The sequence below is a fragment of the Drosophila mojavensis genome, unplaced genomic scaffold (genome assembly GCF_018153725.1).
Source record: "Drosophila mojavensis isolate 15081-1352.22 unplaced genomic scaffold, ASM1815372v1 contig_72, whole genome shotgun sequence".
NCBI lineage: Eukaryota > Metazoa > Arthropoda > Insecta > Diptera > Drosophilidae > Drosophila > Drosophila mojavensis.
This window is the reverse complement of record NW_025318897.1, coordinates 1,473,260-1,489,499: the sequence shown is the minus strand read 5'-3', so window position 1 is coordinate 1,489,499 and position 16,240 is coordinate 1,473,260. Positions and strand designations below refer to the sequence as shown.

The window sequence follows — 16,240 nt, the reverse complement described above, 5'->3', positions numbered from 1 at the left end:
CGGACAGACGGACAGAGCTAAATCGACTCAGCTCGTCGCCCTGATCAAGAATATATATACTTTATGGGATCTGCCACGCCTTCTTCTGCCTCTTACATACATTTAACAAAACCATTATACCCTGATTTCCCATTTTCAATGAGTTCAGGGTATAAAAAGTTAGCATAGTCATCTTTTGTTCAAAAGTTGACCATCTCGGTGAAGCGAAATGATTGTGCTTTCGTATATTTTCATTGCCCGAAACTAAAAGTGAGGAGCCGAATAAATATGAAGTTGTCTGGCGTCAAAATGCTCGAAAAAAAGTGTACAGAAACCTTTACACTACAAGTCCGGTCTATGTGTACTCTGGTTAATGGTAAAACTGACAACAAAACTACCAAATAATATGCTCATTTATTCTTTTTTTTTTTTTTTATATATTTTAGATTGGGCACAAGAAGCTGTTTCGAAATCAGAAATATTACGTCTCATATATCAAGGCCGCTTTTTACATTGCAACGTAACATTGGGTGCATTGGGGCTTCCATTGGGGAAAACGACTGTCATGCACCTAGTACCTCGTGATAATTTGCCAGAACCTAATTCGCAAGGTGAGAAATCTTTTTAAACATGCCAGTCTTAAAATAAACAAGATCACACCTATGCTACGACTTTTAGCATTAAATATTATGCTCGCCGCAAGACAATAACTTCAAAAACTTTAAAAACATCGCTCCAATCCGAAATAACTGTAAAACAAGTTAACTTAAAACAAAAAGCGAATTCTAGCCGACACTGCTCGAGTTGGAGAGTGCTGCAAAAATTTTGGATCGGTATCGTTTTAATCGATATTTTCAAATTTTGGAAAAACATCGATATGGTTTTCTTAGTATCAATATATCGAAAAAATGGTTACACTTGGCGCTGGGTTTGACTGTGTAAGAAGCACATACCTTAAATTTTGCTACATTTTGGTTTAATTTTAAATTAATTTTAATTAAATCAGAAACAATTAAAAATGCTCTAGTCGAGACTGCTCGACTAGGAGATACCCTGAACCCTCTAAGCTGATATTCTAATCATTCTGTACTTCTTTTTACACACATACATACACATGCATCCACACGTATGTACTTTTAGCGCTCTGCTGACTGCGCAGTAAGTAGCGACTGCGTTTGGGCTACGCTGCAGTGTTGGCATTATTATAAGAATTTATATGTTGAATAGTTTCATTTGTAGACTGATTATATTTATGAAACTTTCAAAACGTGATCGTAATGTTCAAATGTATGTACATTCCGATGCACAAGTCTCTAGTACTTGAAATACGTTTTTTACAAATTGTTGGCTATTGGTGCAATGTATCTAAAACCTGTAATTCACAAAGCTTTGTGTTCAACAAATGTATATACACAGTGAATGTGAAGTCTCCAAGTCTAAAAGTGTTCAAATTAGGCTGAAAAAAAAAAAAAAAAAATATATTTTTCGATTATTCTTGATAATAAAGTTATTGGATGAGTTTCGTAAAAATAAGCTAAACTTGTAATGCGTATGGTATACAAGAGTATGCATACCAAATTTCAGATCTCTAGTTCTGATATCTTCTGAGATCGGCTTGCTCATACGGACGGACGGACTGACAGACAAACGGACAAGGCTATATCGACTCAGCTCGTCTTGCTGATCAAAAATATATATACTTTACTGTATTCAACAAATGTATAAACACAGAAAATCTGAAGTCTCCAGGTCTAAAAGTGTTCAAATTAGGCTGCAAATAACAAAATCAAATTTTCTATCATTCTCGATAAAAAATTTATGTAACAGACAGAAGGAATCATCGCAGACCGCTTAAAGTATATATTATTTATAGCCCTATCTGTCTGTCCGTCCGTCCGTATGAACGCCTAGATCTCAGAACTTAGAGCTGAAATTTTGCATACTTGTGTATACTGCCCTGTGATATGGAGTCTGGTCCGTCAACTAAGGTCCAGAGTATAAAATGCAACTTGCGACCTCGTCAGAATAAGAAGGCAAGTGTTGGCACCAGTGGTTCAATTCGTATTAATTTATTAATTTCACATCAACGCAAGCACAGCTTGCTCAGTAGAGAGCGCACCTATGCGCATCTAGGCGCGAGCAACGGTAGAGCGATCGTTGGAGAGCGACACTCCCGTGCTCGCGCGTACAACAACAACTACTCTTTACAGTGGTTTAACTTCATAATTAAATAATTAAATTTCTTAATCTATATAATTTCAAAGCAGAGGGCATATATTCAAATACCTTAACATATACCATACGCAGTACAAGTTAATCATATTTTTTCGATAACTCATCCGATGCCTTTTTTATTGAGGAAAATCTAAAAATTGATTTTTTTTTTTTTTAGCCTAATTTGAACACTTACACCTGGAGACTTCAGATTTACTGCGTATATACATATGATGAATATATCTAAGCTCGTCGTACTGATCAATAATATATATACTGTATGGGGTCTGCGATGATTACTCCTGCCTGTTACATACTGTTGTAGTGGTGGCGTCTTCAATAAGTACAAAAGATCAGGTTGTATATTTCTTAATCTTTATTGGTAGATGAGAGCTGTGTCGCTCGTATAAAAAGTGTGTAGAGAATATCTATATATGTCATAGCTCGCAAATAACTGTTAACACTTTTTCGTTGTCTGCAAAAAAGTGTCTTTCAGTGACACAGTCAAAAAAACTCAGACAGAAACGGTTTTTGTCGCGTCTGGCTTAGCTTTCTCGCGCTCTGAGGGAGACAGTTGTTTCTGTTTTCGTTTCCTCAAGTCAAACACTGATCGTTTGCTTGAGTTAAATGAAGTAACAGTAAGTTGCGTTTGTATGGGTAATCACGCGCGATTGCTGCGTTCTTTTTGTATGTATGTATGCGTGTATTTACATGCACACGAAGGCAAAAACATTTTCTGCTGAGTTTTTTAGTCAAAGTGTTTTTTGCTGAGAGTCTTTGTGTGAGGGAAAATCGTGTTAGTTTTACGCGACACTCATGTGAGAGCGTCACACGAATGAGTCATTGCATTGCGTCTGAGCGAAACAGATGCTAAAGAAAACAGAGAGTGACGCTGAGAGCGAGACGTGTCTGCACAATTTTTTTGGTTAAGATGCGAGGAAGAGAATAAACGAAAAAACGATCAACTCTCATTTGCAAGCTCTGATATATGTATATATGAACAGAAGTGTCAATACCAGGATAGGCAATTGACGAGAGCCAACGGTTGTACTATTAACAGAACGCTGTTAATTGACATCAACAGAGTGCTGTTAATAACACAGCCGGGCTATGTGGGGGAGGAGCAATCCTGTTAATGGGATCTGGCATTAACACATACTTTTTCACAAAAACATTATTCCCTGATTTCACATTTTCAATAGGTTCAGGGCATAACAAGTAAGAAAATTCTAGTTGAGAGTGCTCGACTAGATACTGATTTGACTAGACTGGATTACGCTTTGAGTAGAATAAAACAAAAACCTAGACAAAGGAAACGAAAGGCGAGTATCCTCAAAAAAAATTGTACGGTACTTTTATTGCGTGTTGAGCGCCGTTGCTGAGTAAAAATCAGGCTAGAATTGGTTAAAAATTGAAAATAAATACTGGAATTGCAACCTAGATTATAAAAACTAACTGATATGTTTAAAAATTACAATTTTTTTTCTTTCTTTTTATTATAAAACTACGTGAGGAGCAATATAGGTATGCACTTAATAATGTATATGAATGTACGTATTTGCTGTGCGTTCATATGCATATACATGTTGCTCCACACAGCGACGCGAGTACTGTAAGAGCGACCCTCGCTACTGGAAAGGGTCAAGGTCCGACTATAGTCGGCCTCTTTCGCTCCTACAAATTCAGCAATGGGCTCGCGTCGCACACACGATGATCATCGAGGACCATTAGGCGAGGTGCCGTTCGGGCCGGGTGATAGTAGTGGACACTTTTATTCGCAGGGCAACAACGGTACTTCGGCCAATGGGAGAATGCCTTGTGATTTGGCAGGAAAGTGGCATCAGCCTAGATCACGCCACTTTACCGTTTTCTGCGACACGAGCGGCAGAAAGGCCCCGCTTCAGAGCCTAACAGTCTCCGTTACCACACGAAGCTCGGCCTGTGGCTGGTGTATAAGGGGCACCACCAGCTCCATACGAGGTCTTAATTTCTTAAATTCTGAAGAGATAAAAGTGGACAGTTGCGATATGGAGTGAAGAGAGTGCCAAAGTATTACAGTGAAAAGTGAAAGTCAACGCGAGTGGCAAATCAGAACTCCCAGGACATCGTGAGAACAGCAAGGACATCCAGTGGAAATCCTTGCGACGACTAAAGAGGCAATCAGGATCGTCAGCGGCACCAACAAAGACATTTGTGCAGACCAGCAGCGTAAACGAGGCCTGCATATCTGAGTAAGTAGCACGTAGCCGTACGTAAGAGAAGTGTTGTGAAGCTTGTGAAAGGAAGCTAGTGTTGTGCTGTGAGCGAGTGGAATAGTAGGAGTGGCCTGTATAGCCGGGCGAACAGCCGGAGTTTACAGATCCAGATACTGTCGTTTTCTGAAGCGCTCAAGCGAAACTAGCGTGTCTCAGCAAAACATTCTCCCAGCCTGAGTACGCTGAACCAGCACTCAGTAGGTGTACCTTGCGAAAGCGAATCATCATATAAGTTATGAAGAAGAAGAAGTGTAAAATTTATAAAGCTTATTCAAGAAAATATATATATATATATAAACAAGTAAGAACGTTGCAGTCGGGCGTTACCGACTGCGGAATACTCATTCACATCCCATCAACAATTTAGTAGTTAAGTTTCGCTCTAATACTGTAGAATATACAGGTTTTTCCGATTTGCCACGCCCCAACTGGGCGTAGACACCTCATTTTTGGTCAGTTTTTAGAAAGAGATAACGGTACCCTAACTGCAAAGTTTGAATGCTTACCCTCAAAAAATGTGAAAATTACAGGGTATTTTTCGATATGCCACGCCCCTAAAGAGGCGTAAAAATTATTTTTGGGGAATCGATAGAGGAGGCTACCAGTAACTCAACTATCCAAATTTGAAGCTTCTAGCTATTATACTTTAGGAGATATAAATTTTTGCGGTTTGCCACGCCCCCTGTGGGCGGACATATATCCGACAAAACTTTTTGGTCTTGGGTGATCAGTCCGAGTATATATACAAAATTTGAGGTCTCTGCCATCAATAGTGTCCAAAATATAGGAGAAATTAAAAAATCACTATATCTTCAGGTCCGATTTGCCACGCCCCCAATGGGCGTAGACTTGTAATTTATCTTCAGACTTTATAGAATCATACCATTAGCTGACTTGCAAAATTTCAGCATTCTAGGTTTACAACTTTAGGAGATACAGTTTTATCCGATTTGCCACGCCCCCAATGGGCGTAGATATATCCGCCATAGCTCGTGATCTTGGGTGGCCAACGAGGACCTACATACCAAATTTCAGCTTTCTAGCTCTTCAACAAACATGATTTCTGGTATATCGGAAAATGCATTTTCCGATTTGCCACGCCCCTAGTGGGCGGATCGGGAAAATTTTAACACTTTATAAATCGGAGATATACACGAGTATGTGTTCCAAATTTCAAGTCTCTAGCTTCAATAGCGCCGAAATAGAGTGCGTTCATACGGACAGACGGACAGACGGACAGACGGACGGACGGACAGACGGACAAACGGACGGACAGCAAGACGGACATTGCACAAAACCAATATACTGATTCACTTTCGTGAATGAGTATAAATATACCCAGCTTAGACTCGGGATAAACGGAAGGTTCGTTACAATATGAATAAAATCTTGTTATTATTTGTATTTCTATATAAAAATGTATTTGTGTGTTCAATAGTAATATGCTAAATATAAGCTGGCAAAACTAGCTGCTAGCTAAAACGAAAACAAAACTTAAGTGATGCTTTATCGTTTCTTTCGTTCGTTGCTTCTTCATTGTTAGGGTGACCATCCTTCCTGGACTTGCGGGACATGTCCCGCTTTTGGAGGTAATGCCCCGGGGCCCCGACCTGGCACGAAATTGTCCCGGTTTTCTAGCGTTTCGATAAAAAAATAGACATTTTGACAAAATGCAAACTTGAAGATGTTTGTGTCGCGACAAGTCAAGAAAATTGTTTAGAAAAACAACGCAGATAAGGTAGTACAATTTGTTGCAACAAACGTACAATCGTGTTGTTACTCGGAAGTATTAAAAATAGCTCAAATTCTGCATGCGATTTGGATGTATTCATATAAGGATGTATTAAGAAAATTCTAGTTGAGAGTGCTCGACTAGATACTGATTTGACTAGACTAGATTACGCTTTGAGTAGAATAAAACAAAAACCTAGACAAAGGAAACGAAAGGCGAGTATCGTCAAAAAAAAAATTGTACGGTACTTTTATTGCGTGTTAAGCGCCGTTGCTGAGCAAAAATCAGGCTAGAATTGGTTAAAAATTGAAAATAAATACTGGAATTGCAACCTAGATTATAAAAACTAACTGATATGTTTAAAAATTACCATTTTTTGTATGTATTCATATATATGGATGTTCGTCTTGTGGAATTAGTCCCAAGATAATGTAATTATGCTAAATATGAAGAAAGTAAGAATGTAAAGTTGAATGTATGTGTGAATCTGTGTGACAAATGATTTATTTCATATTTATTTTAGTTGTTGACAATCCCGGAATGGGCTCCTGCCCAGATGGTCACCCTATTTATTGTACAAGCATTTGCAGACCGAACTTTTCGGTATGTAAGCATAGCTCGCTTTGTTTCGTTCGTCCGGGCTTACACTATTTGAAAAAACGAGACAGTGAGATAGCAAGCACTATCAAAACACGTGTGTCTCATTTAGCTTTTCTAATGCATTCGTGCAGGCCTCCAATACTATGTACTAAAAAATTTGCCCTAAAGTTAAATATGTTAAATTCCTTGTCCTGAATACTCCCTAAAATACCACTGTGGTAACTATAAATCGCCTCAAAAGTCCTAGCGCTAATATACACATGCATCTGAGTTAACACACAAAGCTACATCAAACGCGCCCCAAGTAACTCAGAAACAGCGCACTGAACCCAAGGCGGCTTCCGCCACGTGCGTTGCGTCAGCATTCCCACGGAATCAAAAACAACGACAACAACAGGCTTCCACCACGTGCGCTGCATAAGCATTCCCACGGAGTCAAAGAACAGCGGCACCAGCAGCGACGGCAGCGACTACAACAACAAACCGCAGCGGCACCAGCAGCGACGACAGCGAGTTAAGTTAAGTGAACACAAAAAGAAAAACACAAAAGAAGAAAAAATATTTGCGAATGAAAAATAAAACGAATACAATTTTTGCAAAAAATTTAATAATTAAGGTGAAAATTAAAATCTAAGAAAAAAGTATAACTTCCGTCAATAAGTAACAAAGATTAATCTAGCTCAATAAGAAGAATATTTTTTGATAATTTTATAATAAGAAAATATTTTACCCTAAGAATTTATTACCCACTAAACACCCACATTTCTACGAAACCTAAACATTCTGATAGGATAGGCACCAATCAAAAAGAACCAAATCCATCAAGTACTCCCGTAGCTAGCCCAGAACTGAAGGAGGTTATTGTGAGTCTGATTAAGGAAACATTAGGAAGAGGGGATATTTTCCAGGACCAGAACGATAGGGCGGAAACGCTAACCGTCGTACCAGCTATAACCCTTTCTCCAGGAGACCAGGACAATCTGTCAGACTTAATAAAGTTAGCTAGGGAGTTCTCTGGAAATCGTACTGAGTTCAGCTCATGGAAGAAGAATGTATCACATATTATGAGCTTATACGAAGGTAGGGAAGATACACAGGCCTGTTATCTCATAACGTTAGCAATTCGTAACAAGGTTACCGGTGAAGCTGACGTAGCCCTGGACTCATATAACATGCCTCTGAACTGGAAGGCTATTTCAAAATGTTTAACAGATCATTTCGCTGATAAGCGCGATCTGAAATCACTGGAGTATCAACTATTCTCGCTTACATTGCCGAATTCTATCAGGCGGTCTACTATCAACTCTCCTTGATATATCCTTGATATCCTTGATATTGACCAGAACACTGTCCAATTTTTGAAACCCGAAAGCATTAGGGCTTTGACTCAGAGCTATCGAGAAAAGGCTTTGGATATTTTTGTTAGAGGACTAAACGGTTATTTAACCACAGTATTGGCAATCAAAGAGCCACGTGATCTCAGCCACGCTCTAGACAGTCCTCCGCTCCTAAGCTCGCACCTCATAAACAGTAGTTACCAAATACAACAACTAACTGGCAATCCTTTAACCCCAGACTCTATTATAACCCTAATCCAATGGGAATCCCAGCGAATAACTGGAAAATCCCTGACTTCCGTAACCACAATACTAGACCAACTCACACTCAACCTCCCATATCTCATGAACAATATGGTGCGAGACCATTGCGTCCACCAGCACGCCCTTTAGCTCCTAAACCGGAATCTAAACCGATAGCTATGGAAGTTGCTGGGTCTCTTCGCTCCGGCCGTATCATATGAACAGGACTTCGCCCAATGATCGCTTTGGAAAGCGGCGCCCTTCCCCAGGTGGGCCGCAACCCAAGTTCCAAAGGCAGTTCCGTCTTGCCGCGGGTGCACCCGATCAAGCAAACGAAGTAGAGCAAAATGGTTTGAGCTATATTAGTCCCGAAGAACAGTCTTATTACGAGAACCCCGAGGTAGCCGAAGCAGTAACTTTCTACGAGCAAGGTGCCGAAGTAGAACAGCAAGAACTAGAAGCAAACACAATCTATGCTTCAGACGTTCATTTTTTAGACTAAACAGATCATCCTATGTTATCCTATGTCAAGTGTGTAACGCAAGACGGTACCACACTTAATTTCCTTATTGACACTGGCTCAAGCCAAAGTTATATTCAACTTTTATTTAATTAAAAATCCGAAAATAAATAAAAATAAATTCTACGTCAACTCTGTTGGCGACAAACCCTAATTACTCACCATACCTACATCGCACTATTTGGCCGTCAAGACGTCCCTCTAAAATTCTTCCTATTACCAACCCTAAAATCCTTCCACGGTATGCTTGGGAACGATGCTCCAAAAGAATTCAAGGCCGTAATAAACACCAAAGACATTACCATGATGTTATTACAAGCTCCATTTTGATCAGCTAAATACCCAATCAGTGAATAACATAAAAGTCAGAACAGAACACATGACTCCGGCCCAAGTCGAACCCGGACGAAAAACTGACTTACACTACTAGGGTAAAAGGGGAAATCAGAACATCATCGGATATTCCGGTATACAGTAAACATTACCCTTACCCTTAGACAATCAAAGTAGCAAACGATCTATGCGAGATGAAAGTGCTATCATATGCTCAAGCGATACCACCCCTCTTACAACTCAAATCACAGAGGAGCCAAGTGGAGGAGGTACTCTCCCTACAGATGCAGAAGGAATTAAACATCAAAAACACCTTGGAAGTCGAACAAATAAGAGAAGACAATTCAACACTAACAGCGGCGAACATTACGCCTTCAACGATCCTGGTGGTCATCATCGCAGCCATAATCGTCTGGAAACTGAAGCAAACATCGTGCACCGCCAAGAAAGCATCAAATGAGCCTAAAATTTCAACCATAACCTAAAGAGGCTTATACATCGCTACCGGGGACAGCAGCATCTTAAAGGGGGAGAAGTTAACACACAAGTTATTAAATGCGCCCCTAGTAACCCACGGAGACAAGGAACAACAACAACTGCAGTGGCACCAGCAGCGACGGCAGTGACTGCAACAACAAGCCGCAGCGGCATCGGCAGCAATAGCAGCGTAGGCAGCAGCGGCAGCGATGCAACAGCAGCGGCAACCCATAGTTATGTATTACAGTATTACAGTATTTTTGTGACAAATCAGTTCAAGTTTAATAAAGAAACCAGCCAGTTGGCTTACCACGAATAAATCACCGAACGGTTTTTAATAATTTATGTACGTACAGTGACGAACTAAATTATTGGCGCAGTAAGGTTTTTAAACTTTATAGCAATATTTCAAATATTTTGATACATTTTTTTAATGAAACAAATAATTAATTAGGATAGAGTTTTTATTAAATAATTAAACAAAAATAATAATTGAATATTGCGAAAAACTTCATCGTACATTTTTCTACTCATTCACGTAAGTGAATTAGTATATTGGTTTTGTGCAATGTCCGTCTTGTTGTCCGTCCGTCTGTCCGTATGAACGCAATTTATTTCGGCGCTATTGAAGCTAGAGACTTGATTTGGAACACATACTTGTGTATATCTCCGATTTATAAAGTGTTAAAATTTTCCCGATCCGCCCACTAGGGGCGTGGCAATTCGGAAAATGCATTTTTCGATATGCCAGAAATCATATTAATTGAAGAGCTAGAAAGCTTAAATTTGGAATATAAATCCGCATCGACCAACTAAGATCATGAGCTATGGCGGATATATCTCCGCCCATTGGGGGCGTGGCAAATCGGATAAAACTGTATCTCTAAGAGTTTTACAGCTAGAGCGCTGAAATTTTTCACGTCAGCGAATGTTATGATTCTATAAAGTCTAAAAATTATAAGTCTACGCCTATTAGGGGCGTGGTAAATCGGCCTGAATATATAATGATTTGACCTCAAATTTTGTATATATACTCGGGCTGATCACCAAAGACCAAAATATTTTTTCGGATATATGTCCGCCCACAGGGGGCGTGTCAAACCGCCCGACTGCAACGTTCTTACTTGTTTTTAATATGCCCGTATATACAGCGCGGACGTCAAGTTTGCTTTTAAAATTCGATAAATCATCCCGTTATGTTTTTATCGAGTAAAAACATTCAAGTTCAAGTCAGATGCCACTATGGCTAATTGTGAATGATTTTTCATTTTTTTAAATTTCTCAAATATTCAATTAACAAACGCACGTGCAGCAGCTACAACAGCATCGTATGTGTGTGCACACATACATTCAAACTTCTTCTAGAAACATTCGTTGAATCACATCAGCTGTTAGTTTCGTTTAGTTTTGGTAGATGGCGCTGCAGCAGTGAATCTATTTGAGGCTTGCCAGCGCCACTTGCAGGAGTGAGGTGGCGTAGTGTGTTAGCTGCATGACGCTTGATCGAGAAGTCGCAGTTCGAATCCCGAACCGGTGCAGCTGATGTTAATTTTTTTTAATTGTTTCATAATATTTTTATATTTTCATAAATGAGTTTTCTATTTAATTTATATTTTTAAATACACCGAAATTGAAATTTTAACCATCCTTAATGTACGTTTTTAATAGTTTGGTTATTCTAGCAGATTCTTAGAATCACATCAGCAGTTAGTTTCGTTTAGTTTTGGTAGATGGCGCTGCAGCAATGAATCTATTTGAGTTTTGCCAGCGCCACTTGGCGAAGTGAAGTGGCGTAGTGTGTTAGCTGCATGACGATCGATCAAGAAGTCGCGGTTCGAGTCCCGATCGGTGCAACTGATGTTAACTTTTTTAATTGTTTCAAAATATTTTTATACTTTATTAAATGAGTTTGGTATTTTATTTATATTTTTAAATACATCGAAATTGAAATTTCAGACATACTAAATGGGCATTTTTATTTGTTGGGTTCAGGGTAGTATCTAGTTGAGCACTCTCGACTAGAGTTTTCATACTTGTTATTATTATGTATGTTCATGTTTGAACAGCCACGCTTCCTTCTGCCTGTTACATACATTTAACAAAACCATTATACCCTGATTTCCCATTGAAAATGGGTTCAGGGTATAAAAAATGTACAATGAAGTTTTTCGCAATATATATATATATATATATATATATTTTTTTTTTTTTTTAATAATTATTTAATAAATAATCTATTCTAAAATTAAATAAATAAAATAATAATAATAATAAATAACAAGTAAGAAGACTCTAGTCGAGACTGCTCGACTAGGAGATACCCTGAACCCTCTAATCTGATATTCTAATCACTCTGCACTTCTTTTCGGCACACGTACATACACATCCACGTATTAGAACGCGCTCTGCTAACTGCGCAATAAGCAGCGACTGCGCTTGTGCTGCGCTGCAGTGTGGGCAACATTATAAGGATTTATTTGTTGAATATTTTAATTTCTAGACGTACAATCTTAATGAAACTTTCAGAACATAATCATAATATTCAAATGTATGTACATTCCAAAGCACAAGTCTCTAGTACTTGAAATACGCCCTTTACAAAGGTGAGGGTGAGGGGGAGGATATAGGGGTGGGGGGTAAATTACAACAAAAATCGAAATTATATAAAATGCATATAAGTCTACATATAAAATTTGGAAGCTCTAGCTCTAAAGGTGTAGGAGGTATAATTAAATAACTATCTTTCGATAAGGTTTTTGATCGATAATAAATTATCGGGAGTAGTTATCGATATAAAAAGAAAAACTTGAAATGCGCGTGATATACACGGACCTAGGAAAAAAAATTTTAAGTCTCTAGCTCTTATTTCTTCTGAAATCGACGCGTTCATACATACGGACGGACGGACGGACGGACGGACGGACGGACGGACGGACGGACGGACGGACGGACGGACGGACGGACAGACAGACGGACAGGGCCAAATCGACTTAGCTCGTCGCCCTGATCAAGAATATATATACTTTGTGGGGTCTGCCACGCCTCCTTCTGTCTGTTACATACTTTTAACAAAAACATTATACCCTGATTTCCCATTTTCAATGGGTTCAGGGTATAAAAAATGTTTGTTTCATTACAAAAATGTATCAAAATACTTGAAAAATTGCTAAAAAGTTTAAAAACCTTACTGTGACAATAATTTATAGATAGATTTAAACAATGAACGAGAATAAATGAAGCCTCAAAACAGAATGAAAAAGATGCCAAAGCGTAAAGGCGTCGAATCACTCGAGTTTATGTATGAAATTCCTCTCACTTACTTTTTCTGTCTTCCTATGATCTCTCTCTCTATGTGCGCATAAGCAATTGGACAGAAAATTTGAAATCTGCTGAATGCAGGCTTATCAACTCATGTACTCGCATTCACGTTCCCACTCAATCAATTCCTTTTCGCTCGGCTGAATATTCTGCCTCAAGTCATATCACTAACCAGAGAACACATAGACCGGACACTTTTTTTCGGGAGTTATCTCCCAGAAAATATGAAAATATACGAAAATGAAAATATACGAAAGAACAGTCATTTCGCTTCATGCGCTCGACCGAGATGGTCAATTTTTTTCTTGCTCTCTGCTCTGTCAAATATGTATATGTATGTGTACATGTGAGCACAAGCAGCTGCTCACGAAAATTGAAATTTCTTGGCGTTAGACTCCCGTTTCTTCCCTTCTATGTGACGAGTATACCTAACTCTTCAAATCGTTTGCCATGCTCATGCAAAATGTTCGCGATTTCGTTATTATTTGTGGGAAGGGTATGAAAGCGTTGGTGCGCATTATGAAAATATTTTCGTGTCGAACATACTGTCCCTTACTACATGTACTATGAGCATTTGTATGCCAGTGTGTGAAGCTCTGGCTGCCTGTAGCAGTTTTGAAGCCCAGCATTTGCATTTGGTCGATCTTGTGAAGTGCTCACATATGTATGTATATACATTTGATTGTGTGTACACATGGGATGCGCTGCTCACAAATGGGTTATAACTTGTAGAAGCATTTGTATGCCTCTGTGCCTTTACATGTGCGTGTGTGTCTTTGTTTGTATGCATGGGAGATGAACATTGGCGTGGACCTACCTCAATTTAGAATGATGAAAACGATTTTGGGCTCGAATTGCAGAATCGCGTTTATATTTAAGTACCTTATTTTGTATCAATGATCGTGTGCGTGCCTATCGAAGTCATGAATTCATAAAAACAATTGTTTTAAATAGGAATCTGTTTAATATTATTTCATAAATTTAATAAATATCAAAATAGAAAACAAAATGCAATATGTAAAAAACTAATCACGAAAAACATAATAATAATAATAACAATTCATATGTAAATTTATATGTATGTTTGCACGCACTAGCCAGTTGCATACAAAAATTATGTTATATTATGTGAGCATTGGTGGCCTGTGCAAATTTTAATTGATCGGTCTTACGAACTGTCGTATCCATTTCATACAGATGTACATACATATGTATATTAATATACAAATTCATGTTTATAAACGAATATATCGATAAAATACAGTAATTATATATAATTAAAATTAGTTTTAAAACATTTTCAACCGAAGAGATGATCGTGGTATACTAAAAAGTTTATTAAACACTATGCTAACATTAAGGAGACATAGACATGTCATACTAACTCAAGATGTACTCATTATTGCCAAAATTACTGATGTAAGTCATGAAGGTTCATTTGAAAGTCACTCTACAATTGAAACGATACAAAATTGACAAACTAGTAAATCGCGAGACAATTATCATCCCATATGTATGCAAATGTATGTGCTCACTCAAAGACCAATCAACGGTAAATTTTGGACATTACAATTTGCCCAGGCAGCAAGAGTTACGCACACAGGCCTCAAATAGTCATACATGTTTCCAGAGACTGCAAGTGTGTGTGCTTTGCCCGTCGCGAAATCATATTCTTTATGCACATCAACGCTTTCATACCCTTCCCACGAACAACCATCGAAACATATTTTGTTTGCATGAGCGTGACAAACGCTTTTATGATTTAGGTATACCATTCACTGAAAAGAGATCGTCGCTAACAAATTTCAATTTTTGTGCGCTGTTAGAGCGTTAAAATAAAACAACTCCACATTTGCCGAATTCAAGATGGAAACTGAACTGTTTATTGCTTAAAATCCTAGTTCTTATATACCTAACAGAGACTCTTAAAACTACTTCCAGTCACTGGAAGGGTGCATTTTCTCACACAAACAAGTGCACAGATGTTCACTTAAGTGTCCTTTTTTTTGAATCGTTGGGCCCAGGCTCACGTTTGCAACTAAGGGATGACATATTTATTACTTTGTGTCGGATAACGCGCAGGTTATTCGAGTACTGTCTCTATTTTTATTATTATGTATGTTCATGTTTGAACATTCTGCCAGGGGCCCAAAAATGTTGTGGCTGTAAAAATTTTTATTTTTTGTTCGATGACTCGCAGGTCATCCAGTATTGACATGTTTTCAAACATTCTGCCAGAGGGGCCAAAAAGATATTTGCTTTTCTGTTTTAATTTTAATATTAGTTTGATAACGCGCAGGTTATCGAGTATTTTTCAGTATTTTTTTATACTCATTCACGAAAGTGAATCATTTATACTCATTCACGAAAGTGAATCAGTATATTGGTTTTGTGCAATGTCCGTCTGTCCGTCCGTCCGTCTGTCCGTCTGTCCGTATGAACGCAATCTATTTCGGCGCTATTGAAGCTAGAGACTTGAAATTTGGAACACATACTCGTGTATATCTCCGATTTATAAAGTGTTAAAATTTTCCCGATCCGCCCACTAGGGGCGTGGCAAATCGGAAAATGCATTTTCCGATATACCAGAAATCATGTTTGTTGAAGAGCTAGAAAGCTGAAATTTGGTATGTAGGTTCACGTTGACCACCCAAGATCACGAGCTATAGCGGATATATCTCCGCCCATTGGAGGCGTGGCAAATCGGATAAAACTGTATCTCCTAAAGTTGTAAACCTAGAATACTGAAATTTTGCACGTCAGCTAATGGTATGATTCTATAAAGTCTGAAGATAAATTACAAGTCTACGCCCATTGGGGGCGTGGCAAATCGGACCTGAAGATATAGTGATTTTTTAAATTCTCCTATATTTTGGACACTATTGATGGCAGAGACCTCAAATTTTGTATATATACTCGGACTGATCCCCCAAGACCAAAAAGTTTTGTCGGATATATGTCCGCCCACAGGGGGCGTGGCAACCCGCAAAAGTTTATATCTCCTAAAGTATAATAGCTAGAAGCTTCAAATTATAGTTGAGTTAGTGGTAGCCTCCTCTATCGATGTTTCAAAAATAATTTTAAAGTCTCTTTAGGGGCGTGGCATATCGAAAAATACCCTGTAATTTTCACATTTTTTGAGGGTAAGCATTCAAACTTTGCAGTTAGGGTACCGTTATCTCTTTCTAAAAACTGACCAAAAATGAGGTGTCTACGCCCAGTTGGGGCGTGG

The 16,240-nt window shown here is 38.5% G+C and overlaps 1 protein-coding gene and 1 long non-coding RNA gene across 7 annotated transcripts in view; both read left to right on the top strand.

Moving 5' to 3' along the window:
- LOC6586963 (probable arginine--tRNA ligase, cytoplasmic) overlaps positions 1-16,240 on the top strand; it is a 106,031-nt gene that overhangs the window by 25,129 nt on the left and 64,662 nt on the right. For 5 of the 6 annotated variants that reach the window (XM_044009353.1, XM_044009352.1, XM_044009350.1 and 2 more), the window contains one exon: positions 426-590. In XM_044009353.1, coding sequence (XP_043865288.1) covers positions 426-590 — 165 coding nt within the window. Of the gene's footprint in view, positions 1-250; positions 356-425; positions 591-16,240 lie in introns of all 6 variants that reach the window. The other variant, XM_044009355.1, reaches the window with a different exon arrangement.
- The window catches only part of LOC122757399, a 34,619-nt gene continuing 22,101 nt past the window's right edge, over positions 3,723-16,240 (top strand). The window contains exon 1 of the long non-coding RNA XR_006357427.1: positions 3,723-4,424. This is a non-coding gene — a long non-coding RNA (uncharacterized LOC122757399). The remainder of the gene's footprint in view (positions 4,425-16,240) is intronic.